The 20,664-nt window shown below is 42.5% G+C and overlaps 1 protein-coding gene across 8 annotated transcripts in view; it reads right to left on the bottom strand.

The window, feature by feature from the left end:
* ATXN7 (ataxin 7) overlaps positions 1–20,664 on the bottom strand; it is an 81,286-nt gene that overhangs the window by 10,643 nt on the left and 49,979 nt on the right. For 7 of the 8 annotated variants that reach the window (XM_031606249.2, XM_090148369.1, XM_031606240.2 and 4 more), the window contains one exon: positions 460–721. In XM_031606249.2, the coding sequence (XP_031462109.1) occupies positions 460–721 (262 nt within the window). Of the gene's footprint in view, positions 1–459; positions 722–11,035; positions 11,223–20,664 lie in introns of those variants that run through there. The other variant, XM_090148372.1, reaches the window with a different exon arrangement.

Genomic DNA, 20,664 nt, shown 5'->3' with positions numbered 1-20,664 from the left:
TGCTCAATACTCAGATCTATTAGCAATACAAATTTAGACTCTCGTCCTTAATTCTCAGTTTTAATATTCTTATTCTTTTTCTTATGTATTTTCACATCTTTGATGATGTCCACCCATTCCTTCTGTGCTCTTTCTGCTGCTTTTTCTTAAGCATTTCAGAGTCATCAGCAACTTCAGAAACTTCTCTACAATGGAGGTATAGAGACTAGATCAAAGAATGAAGACCCCCTAGTAGCACAGCCTTTACTTACAATGACTCAAGGTGCACCTTTGCCAGCGTTGTGCTCAACAATTCCATTAGTTTACCTATCAGCTTAGACTAGGCTGCTTAAAGAGATCTGGTGGAGTTTAAAGTGATCTCTCAAAGGGAAAACCCTCTGAAACAACAAGAAATTCTACTGATACAGCAGTTTCTATGCAAGTATTAACGCTCAATTCTTTCTCAAAATGTATACTCACATTTTATCATGGGGAACTTTGCTATGCTGTACCGGATGCATTAACCTGTTGTTTCCGCTGATCTGCAGCTTGTCTTTGGGTGATTTCAACAACTTGGAACTTGATGATGATGATGATGATGCACTAGTACCTCCACTGGATGAACGATTGCTCCCACTTCCACCGCTACCTTTGTTTTTTGAAGGGAAAGATGAAATGAGGGAAAATACTGAAGAGGAGGGAGGAGTCAAAGGCGGCTTGTTGGAGGAGCTGTGTCTTCTTTCTGAAGAGGAGAAAAAAGAAACAGAAGGGGGAGGGAGGGTTAAACTCGCAAGGCCCATACAGAAACAATTCTTAAATACTTCACGTTGTCAGTTACTGCATTAACATTTTTCCTTTGCTGGCTTGGGAGATCCTCTGCCACACACGGAGCACTGTGGATTCCCTGTAATCCACGAGGCTCCATTCACTGCTGGTCCTCAGTCAGTTACAGGTTTCTCTTTTAACTTTGTGAGCTACCTTGCTCAATCACTACAGCTTAGATTTGCGATACGCTCCCTGCTCTCCATCTTAACAGAGCAAGAAAGTGATACTCAAATGCAGAGCTCAGAAACACAAAGCAGAGAGTCCTCTACCCCTGGGCCAAGCAAGCTTAATATCAGATTTCATCAAGCAGTAACTCTGTTAGCACGTCTCCTAATAATCAAACTGATATTGGAGCAAAAACAAAATTTCACTTTCTGATGATCTTCTAGCGTGTCTACCAGACCTTCAGTGTGGAATGCCCCTGAGAACAAGGGCTGAAGCCCTGTGTTACATGCCTTCTGGTTTTCTTCTTATTGATTCTATTAATCCTTTCAAAATATGAACAGCCTAAAGAAGAATTCTATTTAGCAGGAAAAGGAGCAATGTATATTCTTCTTTGAGAAAGGATATCCAAACATTTGAACAGTCAGGTTTTATCAGTAGATAGTAGTTGGAAAAGAAATGATTTAATTAACATGGAAGTGTCAGCATTAAATATAAACCATTAATACATTTCTAGAACCACTCCAGATAAAACAGTGTATATTTCAGAAGTGTTTTTTTGGGATAATGAATTCTCAGACACAGAATACTCAACAGCTGCACGGAGTTCCCAGCTCTGCCTACACAGACAGCTAACAGAGCATTTGCTCAGCTGATCTTTGGACACCTGTGATTCCTAAATGATCCCTGTACGTAATCAACACCTGCTTAGAGATGTCCCTCTGGCAAACAAGTATATGCAAACCATGGATCTAAGAGAGAACAGAGCATTAACAGGTCCATCTGTGGGTAACACCTCCTTCCCAGCTGATATTGTTAATGGTGCCCACATCCACCACTGGATCCTTAACACATTTTGACTTAAATTTACTTAAGCTGCCAAGGAAGCAGGCTACTCATGACGTTACAACAAAGTGAAAGCCAAGCGCAGCACAACCTGTGCAGAAGTCTGTGACGCTATGGAAAATACAAATAATACATCCACCTCCTGCTTATGGGATCTGTTTTCCCTCTCCTCCTAAGTACAGCAATCACGTGATATGGGGACAATGGCTGATAAGAACTTCACTCACAGCTGGAAGCTGGAATCTGTGATGTTCATTCAGCATGATCTGCTTAGTTTTCTAGAGCCATATGCCATTGAAGAGTTCTCATGTATGTATATTCTAGTCAATGGCTGTGCTTCTAATATGACATACTGCTTATTGCCAAAAGTCTTTTTATAGCAATGGCAAGAATCCCCGAGCAGCTTTGATAAGTTACTATTTGAGGGCCATTAGTTCAGCGATGCTACACCCTATGAGATTACTCCGTGAGATAATGAGAAAAATTGCTCAGTACTCTGCCAGCTTCTGTGTATTTGGAAAATCCAAAGTCCGAGTACTTAATAGAGTTACAAATAATCTCTAATAATCTAGTGGCTCACTAATGTAATCTTTGGGAGTTTGTTTTGATTTTTTTTTCCCCTTTTGGAAAGAATAGTGTTGCTTCCTTGGAAACAGCTTGGCAGGCGAGAAGAGAATGAGCCTAGGATAAGACTGAGTAAGCTCCTGGCCTGCCAGCATTAGGAACAAACTGGGCAAAATATTAATCCGTGTTATTGATTCAAATGATACGAACACTTCTCTCCTGGCAGCTTCAGTTGGTACCATTCAATTAGCTCCAGACAGAGATGTTACTGACTGCTATGTGCATGAATGTTTAGTAGCACCTCTCAGTACACGTGAGTTAATGAAAGAGGCAAATCTGTTACTGCTGATAATCAAAAACACTGACCTAGGAGAGCTAAGGCTAATGGCTGATCAAAACACAAGGCTATAGTCTGTCAGAGACAATTTCCACTCTACAAACAGTTGTAAGATTTGGAACACAAAGAAAAGCCAAATGAGCATTTTCTAGGATTTTGGGACTTCTGAAAATTACATTCCCAATACAGAAAATCTCTTCTCAACATACACAGCAGCATTACAAAGATGTTTTCTCTGCCAGAACTGCTGTTGAAGTGTCTTAATTTAGCTAAACACAGGTGGTCACAGCACAAGTAAGCTGTACAGATATCCTTGGGATGTTAGCAGACTTCTCAGTGACAGGACAGACAGTCTGATTCAATCCATTACCTATTGCTCATTATTAGGGAAGCTGTTCTCACTGCAGTGTGAGACACAGGAGGAGGCAGAGTGCTCGCTGTTACACGAGTCTTCTGGTCGTGTCCTCAGTTATCTGTTACAGGAAAATCTGCCACAGCAAAATCAATATATTTGAGGGAAACCTGTACCAAAACAAAGCCTTAAATCTTCATGTGGGTGCTTAAATAAGTGGTCTGAGCTTCAAGATCAGGTTATCACTGCCTTTACACATCACAGTACATCACATTGTAGGGCATGGAAAAGCCTCTGGATCTATGATTTTTCCATCCCAAGAATGATATAAAATAGCTTGCAAGAGAGGCGAACTGACAGACCTGTTAGACCAGGAGATGCAACAGTGTTCCTTACAAAAGCCTCCAATGCATGTTATGATGCACTAAATGGAAGAGATAAAATTAAAACTGTGAAAACTTCACTCATTTCCAATGTATTTACTGACGGACCGACATATTCCCTTCACAGACAAATTACTACACAGACTATCACTGAATAACCAAGACCACTATGCACATTATGCCAGCACATCAATGATAAACTCTACTCATCATTTGCCAATCTAATGTAGTTCCCATATGCCATTAATTCTGACTCGACTTGAAAATACTTAAAAATAAAATCATCTCCAGCTGTTCAGTTTTCGGATTTTAACATACGTGCACCTTCCCTCCATACAACTCTTGAAAGAAAAATAGTACTTTTTTACGTTATGATTGCTCCTGCAAAACTTCAAAGTGATATTTCAAGTGCTGCACCTGCCCAACGTGGCTCTCATCTCTAAAATCTCAAGGGAAGGTTTTTGTTTGTTTTTAAAGCAGAAGGAGCTTTTGCATTGGGAAATTCCCCTTGATCCCATTCAGACTTGTAGCAGAAGATTCACAAACATTAAAGCAAGTTGAATGACACCATTTTGTCCCCCATGTAATCAGTGATGAGCTGCAAATCCAACTCACAGCACTGTGTAGAATGTAACTTAATGTTTAGTATTAAGCGCAGCTTAAATTTATCAGGTTTAGTTAACTAACCTGGAAAAGAAAGGAAAGGAGGAAGAAAGAAAACAGTTTCTCATCACATCTGGCTACTGCTTCTAGGCAGTAAAGACTCCGATTTATTTTGGTTTATAACCTTATTTCCACAGTAACATAAACTATACTTTTCATAGAGAAAATCATTTTCCTAAGATACTAATTTGCTGTATGCCTAACAAAAATAAGTATATAATCAGAGTAAAAGTTTTCCAATTTTTCTTCCCAGGTCTACGCTTAGCTCCCAAACTTCAGGAAGTGTTCTGTGGTGCTCATTCTCCATCTGCATCAATTAATAGCTTTGGGCAGCAAACACGATGTACAGATCGAGTTTCATAAACCCATTTTTTTTAATACTGACTGCTTACGTAAGTACTGGGCAAGAAGTCAAACTGACCTGTGTCAGTGTTGGCAGAGCCATCACTAAAACTGAAGAACACCCATTCAAACCCACAGGCCAGTTTAATCCAATGAAAAATGCTGTGACTCCAGTCAACAATTCAGTTTGAGTGTAGGTTAACTTAGGTGCAAGAGCATTATTCACAGTACAGAACTAAATAAGTTTACTGAAACAAAGCATAAGTTTACATTTCCGTAACTATTATCTGACATGTCTAGCCTAAACTAAAAGCATGATAAGTGCTACTTGAAACAAGCTTATCTTTTTTTCATCATACTGATCTACAGTATGACATCATTTTAGAGATGAATTAGCAGAGTCATATTAAAACAAGCATCATTCACCTGAGGATAAATTTTCTTCAGTGCACATTTCTACAGTCATTTTGGAGAACTAATTTTCTAATTGCTCCAGAAAGATGGGATGCAGTGCATGCCACAAGGACACAGACCGGGACTGGAGGAAGCCCAGCATGAGTCTGACGAGGTGGCTGAGGTCTGTGGCTGCTGCGCAGCCTCTTGGAGAACCTTGGAGAAGACTCCAGGGAGACCTCATTGCAGCCTTCCAGTACTTGAAAGGAGTGTATAAACAGGAGGGGGGGTGGCTGTTTGTGAGGGTGGATTGTGATAGGACAAGGGGAATGGTTTTAAACTGAGACAGGGGAAGTTTGGGTTAGAAGGAGGAGGTAGTTTTTCACACAGAGGGTGGTGAAGCACTGGAACAGGTTGCCCAAGGAGGCTGTGGATGCCCCATCCCTGGAGGCATTCAAGGCCAGGCTGGATGTGGCTCTGGGCAGCCTGGTCTGCTGGTTGGTGACCCTGCACATAGCAGGGGGTTGAAACTGGATGACCATTTTGGTCCTTTTCAACCCAGGCATTCTATGATTCTATGAATTTAACAGAAGACAATCACAGGTAATGTACACAAAGGCAGAGGAGCCAATCTTACTCCACTTCTTCAACAAATGAATGAAGTCCACAACTTCTGAACAGCATTTTGAGCAGTAAATCCTGATTTGACCAGGAGTACCCAGAGTCCTGTGTTCTGAAAAAGGTATTTTTAAGACACAACCCTCTCCTGCACTGTCTGCCAGCTTGAGTCCTCAGCCATACTGACCTCACCATGACAAAAAAAATTACAAACAAACCCAAAAACCAGATCCACGAAGATGCTGCAAGAGGAACCCAGGAGCTAAAATCAAGGCCCATCAGACAAAACGCTCCTCCTTGGATGCCATCCTGGCAGCGTGCAGCTGGCTGGGAGCAATCGCCTGCACGGGGCCTTCATCTGCTGCTCGCTCACTTATTGCTGCTTCATTATCCCACACTAATCACGGGACCCAGATACCCAGGATTCTGCCTTAATCTTCCACTGATGTCCCTTTAATCATCTGATCAGTTCTGTTTGCACTGCAGTCAGGATGAGGTCACTCCCTGTTCAGTTGGGTGCTGTTATACAGACACGGAGCCGAGCAGGCAGCATCTACACTAAGTTTTATTTTTCGCTCCAGCAAGAAAGTTACAGAAGAGAATTCTCATAGAGACCAAGCCATCAGCAGGACAGACCACCAAGGGTTGACTGGCAGCAGCACAATCTGTCATGTCTCTAGAGGGACTTCTTGTTTCATAAAAAAAAGTACTGCTTGCAGTGCTTGTTTAATGCTCAATGTTAGTAAAACCACAAAGAAAGCTTGCCTGATAGTCATGCATGCTGATGTCACTCCATTCACAGAAAAGCAACAACTGAGCAGGAGAGGCAAAAGTACTAAGGAGACCTAGAAATGATACTGCAGCATAGGAAATGCAAGGCAGGGCAGTGCACACACAGAGTAACACAACGTGTACATGTTCCCATGCTCAGCACAACCATCTTCCTTGTAAATAAGCAGCAATAGGTATAAACTGCTTATCTAAGAAATAGGTTTATGTAACATCTTTTATATAGACTATGCCAAAATTAGCCATACTGATGCAAGCTCATATCTCAACAGTTCCTCACTCAAAAAGTATTCAGGACATTAGAAATACAGACTGTATTTCCCCTGCCTGTGTGCAATCCCACGCCATAACAAGGCAATTAAGCCACAATGATAAAACCCTACTTTAAAAATGCATCTTACTGATGCTATCAAAAACCCACTGAAGTGCAATATCTAACCAATTCTGAAGAGCATATTTTAAAACCCAGTGGTCGCTTCTGCAACTTGATGCATTAAAAGATTTGCTTTGCCTAGCAGAGATTTAAACTGAGCTGGTTTGCATGTTTTTACATGACACCTTCACCATATATGCCTGCAGCACTGTGCTCACTCAGTTTTACGTTTACATCGAGATCATAGCACCAAAGAAGATAAACTCATTCTCCTAAGGCAAAAAAACCCACAGAATTTCAGGTCAGGTCATGCATCACAGTGCAAAATCTAACCATAGAAATCAACCATTTTTACAGTTCCACTTAAAATGTTTGTTCACACTGAAATGTTCCTTGGCAGCTCCAACTTGAATATTTGAGGAAACTTTTACACTCTCTGACAAAGAGAACTCAGAAAATCACTTTCCTCGTTGCAAACCTGAAGTCAACAGACAAATAAAACAAATACACCAAGAACTGACTGTGGATGCCCCAGGGCCACCTCTAAGTTGGTAGGGCACAAAATCACCACTGAGTTTTATCTCTCATATGCTTTCTGTATCTTGTTCACAAGAAGCATTGGTGTGTATTTCCTGCTCTGTTGGTCCAGCAATCCTAACCAGAGCCAAGGCCTCATTGTTCCAGATGGGAATTCCTAAAGCATTCCCTCTGTCAATCATCTTGGAAATGCACATCATGGAATCTCCCTAAAGAGCACACAAAATCTGCCTATGCTTTAATTAGCATCCACTGATTCATTATGGAAATTCAAAATTACAAAGAACAATGGGGTTTTTTAAAGATGTGCTTCGGTTACAAATGCACCATTCAGAATCCAAAACTTTCATATATGTTGGTAACAGGACTTCAATGTATCATTCCAGTTCTGAAACCCCTCCATTTAATTCACACTGGTTTAAGACACATAAATAATGCACATCTGCAGGTTGATGATGGCCCAGCACACTTAACAGCACCTCCTCATGAAATCCAAACCTCAGTTCAGTCGAAAGCCACTGTTTGGAATGATGTACTTAAGCTTCCATCTCAGCTCTCACTTTGGCTTGTTTTTAAGAACAAGTTTACCAGAGCATTTTGCACTAGAAATGAGAGCAAAGTCCAGAACTTGAGGACAACCATGGAGAAGGGCTCTGGTTTTCTCCTTCCCCAGTCTCACTGTGAGCACTGGGGTGTTGCTCCATCTCTCCCAAGTTTCCCAACATTTAACTCTGAACATCTGGAAATTATTTTCTCAAGTCCTGAGAAGTGTGATGGTTAGTTAGCTAACCACATCCTTTTGAACAAAAAGAATAATACTAATAGCTAACATTAGGGTCCTCTTTCATTATGTAGTTACTGAGCAGCACTGGCTGCTTACAACACTATAAAACCAATTGCTCTCTGATTTCTAAATACATACGTTCGAAGTTTTTCTTGAGATTTACTTACAAGATGTGAAATCCACTCGAGTGATCACTCTGCAAATATTTTAGATTAATGGGTATGAAATTACGTGTAAACAGGGTTACATTCCTGTTACTGTTGAAGAAAATGGAGTAGGAGAAAAAGCTCATTTTCCTTACAAGATTCTCAATGCCAATTTCAAACCTTTAAAACCAGCTGTCAAAAAGGAGACAATCCTGCAGCTGTAACTTGGATTATTTAAATGATGGATTTTAAACGTTACAGCTACAGCACAGCCAGGATGATGCTGTGGTTCTCTAACCAGGCGATCCTAACTCAGCAGGAATGGCTTTGGCTTTCCCCATTAGGAAAACTGCAGCAGAACTGCCCCCCAGAGACCAACACTGCAGAAAGGAGGGGAGGGAACAGACTGCAAGTAGCATTATTAAGAATGCAGCAAAAAAAACAGCAACACTGAAATATATTTAAATAAATAGCCTTCAGGTGCACCCTTTCTTCCACTGCTTCCTTCCCACAAGGCACTGCACATTACCAATGTTAATTTTTCAGTTTTTCGATATTTGTTACTAATCCTTCCCAAAGCCTTGCACGCAGAACACACGAGTAGTTCTGCAATCAGATGCCTCAGGGTGTAGGATTACTCTTTCTAACATGCCCTGCAGCCCCCACCCGTGCAGCACTGCCAGCCCCGAGCCCAGGCACTGTTTTGCTCTGTGCTGCAGGGGCAAACTGTAGTTAGTGATGCTCCCGTCGGGTTCACTTCAGCTGCTGAGACCCTCGTGAGGAGCTCCCAGGAGCTCCAGGAGGACAGGGTCTTCAGGGCACATCAGACCTGAATGCAGAGGTTGGAACAAGGGGCTTTAAGACAACATCCAACTCGTGGTGCGCAGTTCTGAGTGCAGAGGCAGGGGAAGGATGCATTTCTCACCATACAACCTTTTGGGTTGGGAGCTGACCTGTAAATCCGTCAGGCACAGGAACAGAAATATTGCAAAAGTTATTACAGAAAGAGAGACAAGTGTCTTGGATGGTAGCTGGGCCATGCAGAGATTATAACATCCACGTTATGAGCACTAATCTCTGGGCAGCCTGCTGACGACACGACACTACCTGCGTCATCTGATTAAAGACAGGCACTGAATAAGCCATATTTTTGCTATTAACAAATGTGTTGTTGAAATTAACTTAGGAGAAGCTACAGTGACAAATGAAAGCACCATCGAATGGAGGTACTGCGCCATGCCCACTGACCACATCGCTCAGTGCCACATCTCCATGGTTCTCTGAGAGCTCCTGGGACGGTGACTGCACTCCCTGGGCAGGGGGTGCCAAGCCAGAGGTCAGGATGTGCCTTTCTACCACGCTCTTCTCATCCAGCACAACCAAGGCTGCTCACTAGCCTTTATCACGTAATGTAGCAGTAAACACCTGTCTACCTTTCATCCTGCCGATGCTTCTCTTCATACCACATTTGAGAATTTTAACATTTTCCCTGCAGCTATTTCTTTACCTGTAGCAAACTTCAATCCCTGCTGCTACAAAATAAACGTGCTGAGAGTGAAAACTACTTAAAAACCATTAGTCAACCAAAATAGAGAACACCCAGGCATTGCCATCCACAGAGAACCCTGGCTGAGGCCTTTCACTGCAGGGATGTGATGAGCTGGGAGTTTCTGGACCCCAAAGGAGACAAGATTGTCATCAAAGTGTAGTAACAAACACCTGACAACACCATGCAGAGGAGCCAGGGTGGCACTGTGGATCCAGGGGACCTGCCTGCCCTGCAGGAGCTTCTCAGCACAGGTTTTGAACTGAAGAAGACAGCTTTGAATGGTCGAAAAGGGAAACAAACTGGTGGTAAGGCAAATTGGAAAGCTTTTCAAAAAGATGTTTCTAAATCAAAGGCCTTTCTGAAATGTGAAATCGCTTGGAAGTTAATACCAAAACTGCAACCTCTGTGGAAAAGAGAATAAATTGAGTTGCAGGGCTTTTTATTGCTGTTTTTGAAGTCAGATCTTGATGTTATTTTACACCCATATATTGGTCATTTTTTTTAATTACAAAAAAGGATCACTACAGCTTAATTCGTGGTCAATCATTACCGGCACGAACCAACTGTTCCCATGTTTAAAAGCACTGAACACATTGGCCACACACCAACTAAAACTGTACAACAGCATTAGCGCAGCAAAGTCTTCCAGCAATCACTAATACAGCCAAACGAGGGCACGAACTGAGCACACTTGCACAACAATGCCTTTCAAACGAAACAGAGCAGCCTTTTCCCATCGCTCTGCGAAGGCTCCCAGCAGTGCTGCACGCTGCCTGTGCAACCCCAGCGCCCTTTCCATCAGCGTTTGCAGCAAGCCTGCAGCTGCGCTCGCTCCAACGCGCTTCCCGTTTCCTCCCGCAGCACCGAGGGACGGATTTGCCCCCCGGTTTGGGAATTACATGGATGAACGAGCTCAGGAAAACAAGCTCAAGTGAACAAGTCCTTAATAGTTTCTTTCTTTAATTAACGCTTTGATTAAAAGCCGCCCATTTATCTAGAGGCCTGACAAGATTGCAATCAGCCTGCGGTTTTATTGCTGCAATTTGCCCCTCTGTTTTCACCCCGAACCACTCGGGATTCAAACGGGGTGGGATTCCGAATTTCTGCAGGAAAGCCCCCGCGGTGACCGCGTCGCTCCCCCACCCCGGCGGCACAGCCCCGCTCCCCCATCCGCTTATTGAACTTTGGCCAAATCGCCCCGATGACATTTCAGGAGGGCTCCCGCGGGCCGCTCGCGTTTAATCCTCATTTTCAGCTTATCCGCTCCGATCCGCCGAGTCCACCGGCGGCACGGCCCCGCTCCACCTCCTCCGGCCCCGCTCCGGCGCCGCGGGCCGTCCCCGCCCGTCCCCCCCCCCTCCCCGCCCGGGGCTGCCCCGGGCCGCGGCTTTACCTCCGGCAGCGCTGGAGTCGCGGCGGCGCTGGCGGCGGCCCAGCGGGGCGGGGAGGTGGAGCCGGCGGCGATCGAAGATGGCCATCGCGGCGGGGCCGGAGGTTAAGCCGCTCTCCCATTTGCACAGCGAGCGGGCAGGCCGGCAGCGGCCCCAGCAGGCGCCCGGAGCTCCGGGCTGCGGCCCCCTGCAGGATGGGCTGCTTTTTTTTTTTTTTTTTTTTTTTTTCTTGCTATTACTGTTTGCTGGGGCGTCTGTTGAGTAATTATGAGAGGAAAAAAAAAAAAAAAAAAAAAAGAGGGGAGGAGGAAAGGAGAAAATAAAAAGAGGAGGAAAGAAAGAAAAAAGCACAGGAAAAAAAAGGGAAGGGGCAGAAAGATGAAAAAGTGGGAGAGTACAGGAGAAAGTGGGCAAAAACTAAAGAGGGAAAATGAAGGGAAGAGAGGAAATGAAGAGAAAAGAGAAGGGGAAATGAAGAGAACGCAGAAGGGAATGGGGAGAAGAGAAAAGAAAGCATAGTGGTACTTGATGACAAAAAAAGAATAGGAAGAAAGGTAGAAAGGTATTGCTAGTGGCTTCTGCTCTTGTTTTAAATGCCCATCACCTTAAGCTAAAGTTTCTGGCCTTTCCTCTCTTATCAAATGACATTCAGATTCATTTTTAAAACAAAAATGTCACTTCTCCACTTAAATAAAGTTTGCTAAGAGAAAGACATATATGCATGCACTCATGCAAATACGTTTGTGCATCTGCACACTGCATTACTTTCTCTCGAACAACAGTCAAACAGATGCAGGAAGCATCATTTCAGGAGGGCTGGTTTTGCCTTTTTGGTTTTTTTTGTTTCTACAAAGATGTACAAAACCCGAGAGACTCCTCCTCCAATCAACGAGCTCAGAAAGAAACAAGACATCCTCAAACCCATTTCTGGAACACCAACTTTCCCACATCCCTGCAGGCAGGCATACAGCAACCAGCCCTCCTTTACTGAGCTCCTTCAGCAGCTGACAGCTCCAGCACCTATCCCGTTCATTAAAGGCAACTCAGCCATACACACATTCTCCTGCATTGAGCTGTTTTAAAAAGCCATCTTTCTCCTTTGCCAAAAATCAGTAGCAACCACGCGTGTTTTTGGAGGCTTTGTTGCTGTTGTATGCTGTTCTACTTGACACCTATTATTAAAACTGGGTAAGACTCCAACAGATTTTAGTGGTTCTCAAAACTCTTGACTTTAAACTACCATGTGGGGAGCCAGCACTGATGTGTTTGTTTTCTTACCAACTAAAATTTTCCTTCCTTAGTCTTTGATTTGGTCTATTCTCATTTTAGGACCAAGAGGGTGAGTAACTTATTTTGTTTCTTGTTCCACAAATAAACTGACTGAGATCGGGCCATTCAATTCCAGCCTGGAACAATATAGTAAGTTGTCTTCCTTCTGAGTGAGAGCGAGGACAAAGAGTCCAATCAGTAGGAACCCAGCAGCTGGGTGTCAGAGCTGGGGCTGGAATGGAAGCGAGAGGCATGACGGCACATTCACATGGCGAGAAGGCGAGCGGCCGGCTGACAGCACACAGCTGCTGGAAATGCACTGGGTTTTATGCCTTGCAAAGATTGAGATCGTTTAAATCTATGCTGTAACACAGCATTTGTTGTTTTGTTTTGTTTTTTTAAATTTATTTACTATTTTCTAATGAACAAGGGCTTCTGAGCAACTTCAGTCAGCATTTAGGGGATTTCACCTTGAAACTGATGGATGGATGTGCCACAGTTAAATGGGGAGTCTGAATGGGCATTCTGATCAGTTGAAAAGTAATTTGACTTCATAAAAGCAACCTGTTATACATAGCACCGGGATGATGAAATTATTCAGTGCAGGAGGTGGGGGGAGGTGGCTCTGCTGTGCTGCAGAGCCTGATGTCCAGGGCCTGGCTGATGAGAAAGCAGCCAATAGAAGGACAATTGGAATAGTGCAAAGGAATAAAGTTTGCTTCCTGTGTCTCAAGATAACAGAGCAGCATCAGTGCCCCTCCTTTTTACATTTACTCACTGAACACACAAAAATTGAGAAGGTATTTATACCATGTGTGTTGCTGTCACTAAGCACACACATTCAGTATGGAAGCAGCATGTGTATGTCCCATTAAACTGGGAGGCAAAAAAAAACAACAACAAAACAAAACACAACACGCAACCTGAAGCTGTGTGCACTGGGCAGAAGGTGTTGCAATGGGAGGGTGAGCGATGGCAAAACACGCAGCACAAAGCCACAGACTAGGTTTCATTACCTCCACTGCACATGAAACAGCTCATTTATCCTCTCTAGAAATTCAGCAATCTCAGGCACCAATTTCACAACACTTGAAGCTGGCTGGTGCAAACCAGCAGTGCCGCAGCAAGAAGCGTTCCTGCCCTCTCCCCCAGTCCTGACTGCTCTGCTCAAACCTTCACACCATCTGCTCTCTCCCTAACAAAGACAAAATGATCAGCTCAGAGACCTGACAGCCTCCCAAACTGCACGCCTCATTGTGCCAAAGCCTGCAATTAGCAGAGCGACCAGCAGCAAGTATTAAGAAGTGCCTTGATCACAGGGAAAGGGCTGGGGGCTGAGGGCTGAAGCAACTCCTAAACAACTGGCCGTGACAAAGAGCTGTGTTGTGAGCTGTGATAATGGTCATTTTTCCCAGTTCCTGAAAGTTTTAAGGGATATCTAATATTTAAACTTGCAAGGAATTTCATCTGATTGATATCAACACTACATAAAGCAGGCTTGCTTAGGTTTACGTTTAGTACCCTCTAAAATGATTTTGTTGTAAATATTTTGCTTCAAAGAGATTGTTTGGTTACGGGTTACTATTATTATTCTTCCTGGAAGGAAGGGAACGACAGGCCTTGAGTCAACACCAAACTTCTCACGGCTGATCCATTGAGAACTCATGGTTTCTTGGAAAAACCACTTTGCTGCTATGCAGTGAAAGAACCCCACCATATGCTGCAACATCATGAAATCAACCTTACCATATACAGCAGTAGAATTACATAAAAAGTAAAGTAGTGCTTCTGATATGTCTCCAAAGTCTCATTTTTTCTCCAAATCTGGAAAGAAGTGCTCCAAAGCACCACTACGAATGAAATTCTTGCCCTCCAGAGCCATGGGACAGTGGATTTTGAAATCACTAGATTTTTTTCTGGAGCAGCTTTTAAAGCAGGTAGGACAGAGGAAATTTTGTAGTGGACAGTTCCTAAGTGACACAATCTGTCATTCTCATTCTGTGACAAATGACATGGAAGCATCAACCCTTGCAACATTATATACACATACAGACTTACAGCATTTCTGTAGCTACTGAGGCCATCACAGGTATTTTCAGAAGCTGAATGGTGGATAGCTTTGTGACCCACACAATGACCTTTGGTCAAGGAGTACATGGCACTATGGGAGAGGATTGAACACTGCTGGTTTAAAACTTTACAGTCCAGGAGAGGGCCAACATGATACGTTTCCAGGAATGTATATAGTTATCATAGAATCATGGAACCACCAAGGTTGGTTATATGTGGCTTGTCACAGACTGAAAGCCAAAACAAAACTGAAGAGAATGAGGACTAGTGAGGCCAGTGTCAACAATGAGAAGGGCCAGAGTGGGACTGTAAGGTTTCCTTCTATGATCTAGAAAAGTGAAAGGAATGGAAAACAATTACTTCACTAAGCTCATTTTACTACAGTTGACAGTTGTAAGAATATCAACACGCTTAGCCTACTAACTCAAACAAAGACTTCAGCGCAGTAACAAAGCAGATAGAGCCAATTTTCCTCTCAGCAAGGAGACAAGCCATGAGTTCCACGTGAGTATCTACAAATGCTAACGAACAGCTTTTAAGCCCATCAACATTATACCATACAAAATTACTGATCAGCTCAAACCCAGCTCTGTTAATAAATCCACTAACATCTAAAAGCTTCAGAGTCCGAGATGCAAGAGCACAAGGAAAGTGTTGCATCTCCTACCTAACAGAATGAGCAGCAACATACTGCAGAAGCCAGGGCTTCTGACTTCCAGAGAGACAAAGAGGTTCTTGTGCAGGGTCACACAGAGGAGACAGCACAATACAACTTCTACCTGGAGGAGGAACAAAACCCTATGGGGTAAAAACATTAAAAGATCATCTGGCTACAAGGGAAGACAGAGTTTTGAGTTAAAGATTTTCTGACAATCTTGCCAAATAGTCAGGAAAAACTCAGTTATGTAGAATCTGCTTTAACTCTCCAGGAACCTTGTCTAATTGTATCTTTTAGAAACCACTGTGAAGAGTGAGAGTTTCATACCAACATGGGCAACTCATTATCCGTGGAACAGAGAACAGAAAATAGGACAAGAGTCTCTTGATGATAGCTCTTCCTTCTCTAATACAACCTGGAGAAACTAGTTTGAATGTAATTGCAACCTCTATGGCCAGCAGCTCTCTCAGACACTGCAGAACAGGCAAGTTTATTAGGATGTGTGTACTAAAAGATATAGGGTAAAAACCTTGATTTTCTATACAAGCACTACTGTGTATTTTTGCTACGATAACAGACAATAGGGTTTTTAAGTCTTTTGGTTATTACTGCTGAAATATCTAATAAATGCAATGCAGTCAACAACAGTAACACAGACTAATGTCAAATTTCACAGCATATTTACCTGTTTCTATTTCCTGCATTAAAAAAAAAAGTTGCCATATTTTCCAAGTTTCACATTGTTACAGAGCTCTTCCAGAGATGGGAACTACAAGAGCTAGTCCAGGACTGCTATTGAAAAGCAGCATGAATCTTTGGTGCAGCTGGACACCACAATACATATAGTAATAGACTTCAAGACCATTTACATTACTTGGATACAACTATTTAGTGTTAAACTATTAAACTTAACTAGATGAGAAGCCTAAAGTTGGCATTATCTGCACTTTTTTGAAAGTGAATGTCAGCCTGCAGTTTATATTGCTACTTTTTTAAACTCACTGTGATTACAGACAGCTATTCATCAATAAATGTAGAGCTTTCACTGTGTACGAAGTGATACACACTCCCTCTTCTGGTAATCTCTTAAAAGAGCCAGCTTCTAGACTTAGCGTATCAAATGTGAGATTTAAAATGTATCACATTGCCCAGGAAAAAAAAATCAAAGGAATGACGTCAGTGGCTGCAAGTTACTTAAAAAATCAAACACAGCCAAGTGTTGATGGAAAATAAGCAAATAAAAGACAACTGGAAGTTACCTGATGCAATGCCTAAGTGAAAGCTAAGTACAAGCAGCCTGTGCATACTGCAGCTGTGCCCAAAACCAAATTGCTATTGATTTCTTTTAAATCAGTAAGAATTACATTGTCTTAAGTTTTCCCACAAGCGTGACATGCAGGTACACATCTAATGACAATTTTTTGTGCCTTGCAGGTATGTGAGAGGCTATAGCTTTCAAAATATCCCCTACACCTCCTGAGGCAGCAGATGAAGTTCCTCCAAAACACTGCCTTCACATGGGCCCTGCACAGATTCCTTTCCTCCATCCAGCACACTGCCTCAGCTCCTCTCCACTTACAGAACTGGCACACTCTCCTCTTCCTGCTCTTCTGCAAAAGCTGTGGGAAAGCTACACACATTCCATGGATTTCTGATTCTCTACAAATAATTACTAGGGGAATTTTTAAGTACAATTAAGAAAATCAGCCAAAAAGAAACACAAAATAACTGTAGAAGAAAATGACAATGACAGACAGGTAGGTGCACACAAATGCATTTATCCATCTCCCTTCTCACTGGTGCCTCATAAAGTTGGGAGAAGTGTCCCAATTAAAAACTATTTTTTTTTCTCTCCAAATCATGCTGAGTCTGAGAATGCCATGACATTACACAGATCACACTTACACACATTGCTGCCAAAATATTAAGAAAGGGAAATGCTACTGAAAAAACTTCTGGTTTTGCTTTCGTTTCTGGTCTAATTAAATCTCTCCCTTTCTTCTTCCACTCCCCCTCCAATACAGAGTAACAAAGGCAATAATCTACCTTCTTCATTCTCCCTTCTCTGAGATCATTTTCTCCTGCTTTCCTTATTTAGCTTCCTCTTTATTGTCTTCATCTATTTCTTTTCCACACGTTTTACTTCAGTTCTTTGTTTTACATTTCCCTTTTTAGCTATTCCCCTGTGTTCTCTCTTTCCCCTCCTCTCCTTGGACACGCACCCAGACTGCAAACCACTCCTGGCTGCACTGCAAACTCTGCCAAAGCCTCCAGCCTCCTGCCTGTGCTAGCTGGGCTCTGCCATCCCATCCCTTCCACCCCTCCAGGTACTGCACGGCTCCCAGCCCTCCTGCAGCATTACAGCTGGGAGTGGTAGCACCTTGGCCAAAAGTTAACCCGACTGAATGGTACTGCTGAGATTTCCTATCTCCCATTCATAGATGCACATGCAGAGAAAAAGGGGCTATGGGTAAATCCTTCCTCTTCCAAATGTGGCATTTGTTCAATAGACGGATGGTGGGATGAGAGGGTGCAACCTGTGCCACTTGAAACTATGTGCTGCCAAGGAGAAAAGAGAGTTTTCTTCATGACAGTTCAATACTCAACACTGTTTCACAAGCTTCCTAGAATACTCCTCCCTGGAATTACAGTGGTGCTCATCTGAGGTCTGTAGTTCTTGGAATAATCTATTCACTGCATGAGAACACATACTTCTCCCTCAAAATAAATGCGGAAGTCCTTATAAATATTTGATTGATTTACATGTGGTGAGCTCCCCAACAGCATGTTTACATCTCAACGGCTATGACCCAGCCTCAAGCCCACCTCCATGACAGCAGAAATCCTGCTGCTCTTTTAACAACCGATCCAGCCCCCTTCCAGCTCCCTAGCTCTTAAACAGGTTGCAGCTTCATTCTGCTGTGCTCCATTTAGGGCCCTCTGCCAAAGGCTGCGTGCCCATGGCCTGCCCTCGCAATGCGTGCCACCTCCTCTGGCAGAGCTCCAGCTCAAAGGAGTGGCTTAGGCATTAGAAAGAGCCCTTTTAGTTAGAAGGAAGCCTTCCAAGGATGTGGAGCATGGAAACCGATGCAGAACTGCCTTCGCTGCATCTGCTGAAAACCTGAAATAATTCTGAGAGCTGCACTGTGCTCCAAGCACCAAATGAATTTTCAATGGTGAAACCTTACATTGACTTTCAGATGAGTTAACTCTCTCCTTTTGGATCTCTTTGAATAGTAGACCTGACAACTATTCCCACCAGCTTCTTCCAAAGTGAACTGTAGACAATTACACTCAACAGCTCCTTGTATCAGAATGCCCTGCCTTCTTCAGATCGTACTCAAATCTATTATCAATCCACTAACTTTATGCCTCTTGCTGAACAAGTATTTCTGTACGCCACAGTGGATATGGCACTACTTCCTCTTTTCCCACAAACATAAATATCGTTGTTTTCTTTCTTTCTACTTGTTCTCCCCGTGTTGATGTCTACCTTGAAAAGGGAGTGGTCTGCCCCAGTCTTTGAGTACTTCACAAGGGGATCATTATAAACAAACAGGGTTTCCACATAACATTTGTATAATTATCTATATTAGCCTTGTTTTAAAAATATTTTAACTTCAGTAGAATGGAATAAAAAGATACTCCCTATCCAGCAGGCAATAAAACACAAGGATTTCCGCATGTAGGCTTGCTGCTAGGGCTGAATGGCATGAAATTTGATTCCTGTTAACCAAAAGCCAAAAGCACACCAGAGCGTTTTTGAGTTTGTATTATTTCAGCACACGTGGTGCTGTATGTAGGCAGAACAACACGAGTTACATCCTAAGCAGCACGCCAGTTTTCTTTACATCTGAAGCTGAACATCACGATTTTTGTTTGTTGATCTTACTGCCTTATGTCTTCAACCAGAGGTTGACAAATCCATGTACCCACAAAAAAAGGGAAGTTCTACTATACTAGAAAACCACCATCGACTTCTTAAACAGACTCCCTGCGTTTCCATGTAATAAACAAAGACCACAGCCATTACGCTTACAAAAATAGCTTTCTGCACATGAACTGCCTGTGTAACCACAGCACACACTTTCATTATTCCTTAAATCCTGCATGGCAGAACTGTTTCAGACTTTAAATCCCAACACACACAAGTTAAAGAGTGCACATCTCAAACCCCAAAAATAATAACAGAGTTTCTTTCCAGGTGGTAGCAGTGTCTTATTTAATGATGCATTATTCTTAAATAAGTAAATAATCAGTTGAAATGGTTTTCTGAAATGAATCCTGTGCTGACCTCTGAGCCCATTCCTTTCTGGGAATATGCCAAGACGATTCTTGAAAAAGTTGCAGAATTTCACATATCTCTGCCAAGAAGAAATTCAACTAGTTGCTGCTGGATCCAGAGACTGGAACGGAGATCTAACTGCTGGAACACAGACTGCATGAACTACTGCAAGAGAACTCCGTGTTTAAACAGAAGTTGCTGAAGCTGCCAATGATAATTTGTTAAATTATATACATTAACTCAGGCTATAATATGCCAAATGCCACCTGTGCACGTTTGGCAGTACGCTTGGCAGATTACTCCAGCACATCTGTGACACACCAGATTACATTCAAGTTTTATCTTGGTTATTAGACTAGTACAGAAAATTACTGATACCCAAGAAAATCCCTGTGATTTATATAAAATACTTTCATACTGTTTTAGAAGTCATTAGAGAACAGTGGATACTTCATTACCAAAACAAATTACTTGCTGCCAAAAGCACGCAAGCCATAACGAAAACTTATCCTTCCAAAACGCAGATGAGCTCATGCTATCTCCTACAAGAAAAAAATAAATAAAACAAAACCCACCAAACAAAACCCCCACTACAGGTCCAGTGGCTTTGGAACAAGATTCAGTACATTCCTTTCTTTTCATATCTGCCTCAAATGCTGACTTGCACAGACACTTTATCTTTGACTTTGGAATACTTGCTAAACACTCTAAACAAAAACAACTACAGAACTTCAAAAAACTTTCAAAATGTTAAATACTGATGTTAGATTTCCAGAATTAGCTGCTGCCAAGCATGAGACAACACAAAAATGGTAGGACAAATTGATACTCAATTCACAAAGTGTCAAAAAAAAACCAAGAACATCATACTGTTTCCAAACCTCTGTGATTCTTATAATACCTGAATCACTCATGATATAATGTCCAAAATACAGGAGCATGTTATTCTATCTCTGATAATTAATGGATCACTCATCCCAATTAAAATCACAATGACTATTATTTGTACTCTCTGAATACAGGCACTTAACATCAAAAGCTAACAAATAAATTAAAAACAGATCAGCCAAAACAGTAAACCTGCTAGCTAAAGGTGGGTGTGAGAACGGGGTGAAGGAGAAAGGAATACAGTCATACAATTAGATGTATGAAGGAGATTCAGGTGAGATTTCACAGTGACTTGCTGGATGGATCCACGTGAACACCTTTCTCTGCAGCCAAGATCTGTCCTCCTTGGCCTCTGCAGGTTGAGTGTAAGATTGTGTGATAATCTTCATTTCAAGTTCACAGCCTCCTGGAAAGCTCAAGCATACAAATCTGTAATACTGTTTCTTTCCTGAATCCTACAC

The sequence above is a fragment of the Phasianus colchicus genome, chromosome 11 (assembly GCF_987193195.1).
Source record: "Phasianus colchicus chromosome 11, bPhaCol1.hap1.1, whole genome shotgun sequence".
NCBI lineage: Eukaryota > Metazoa > Chordata > Aves > Galliformes > Phasianidae > Phasianus > Phasianus colchicus.
Note: the sequence above shows the minus strand (reverse complement) of the source record. Positions and strands in the feature narration are given on the sequence as shown.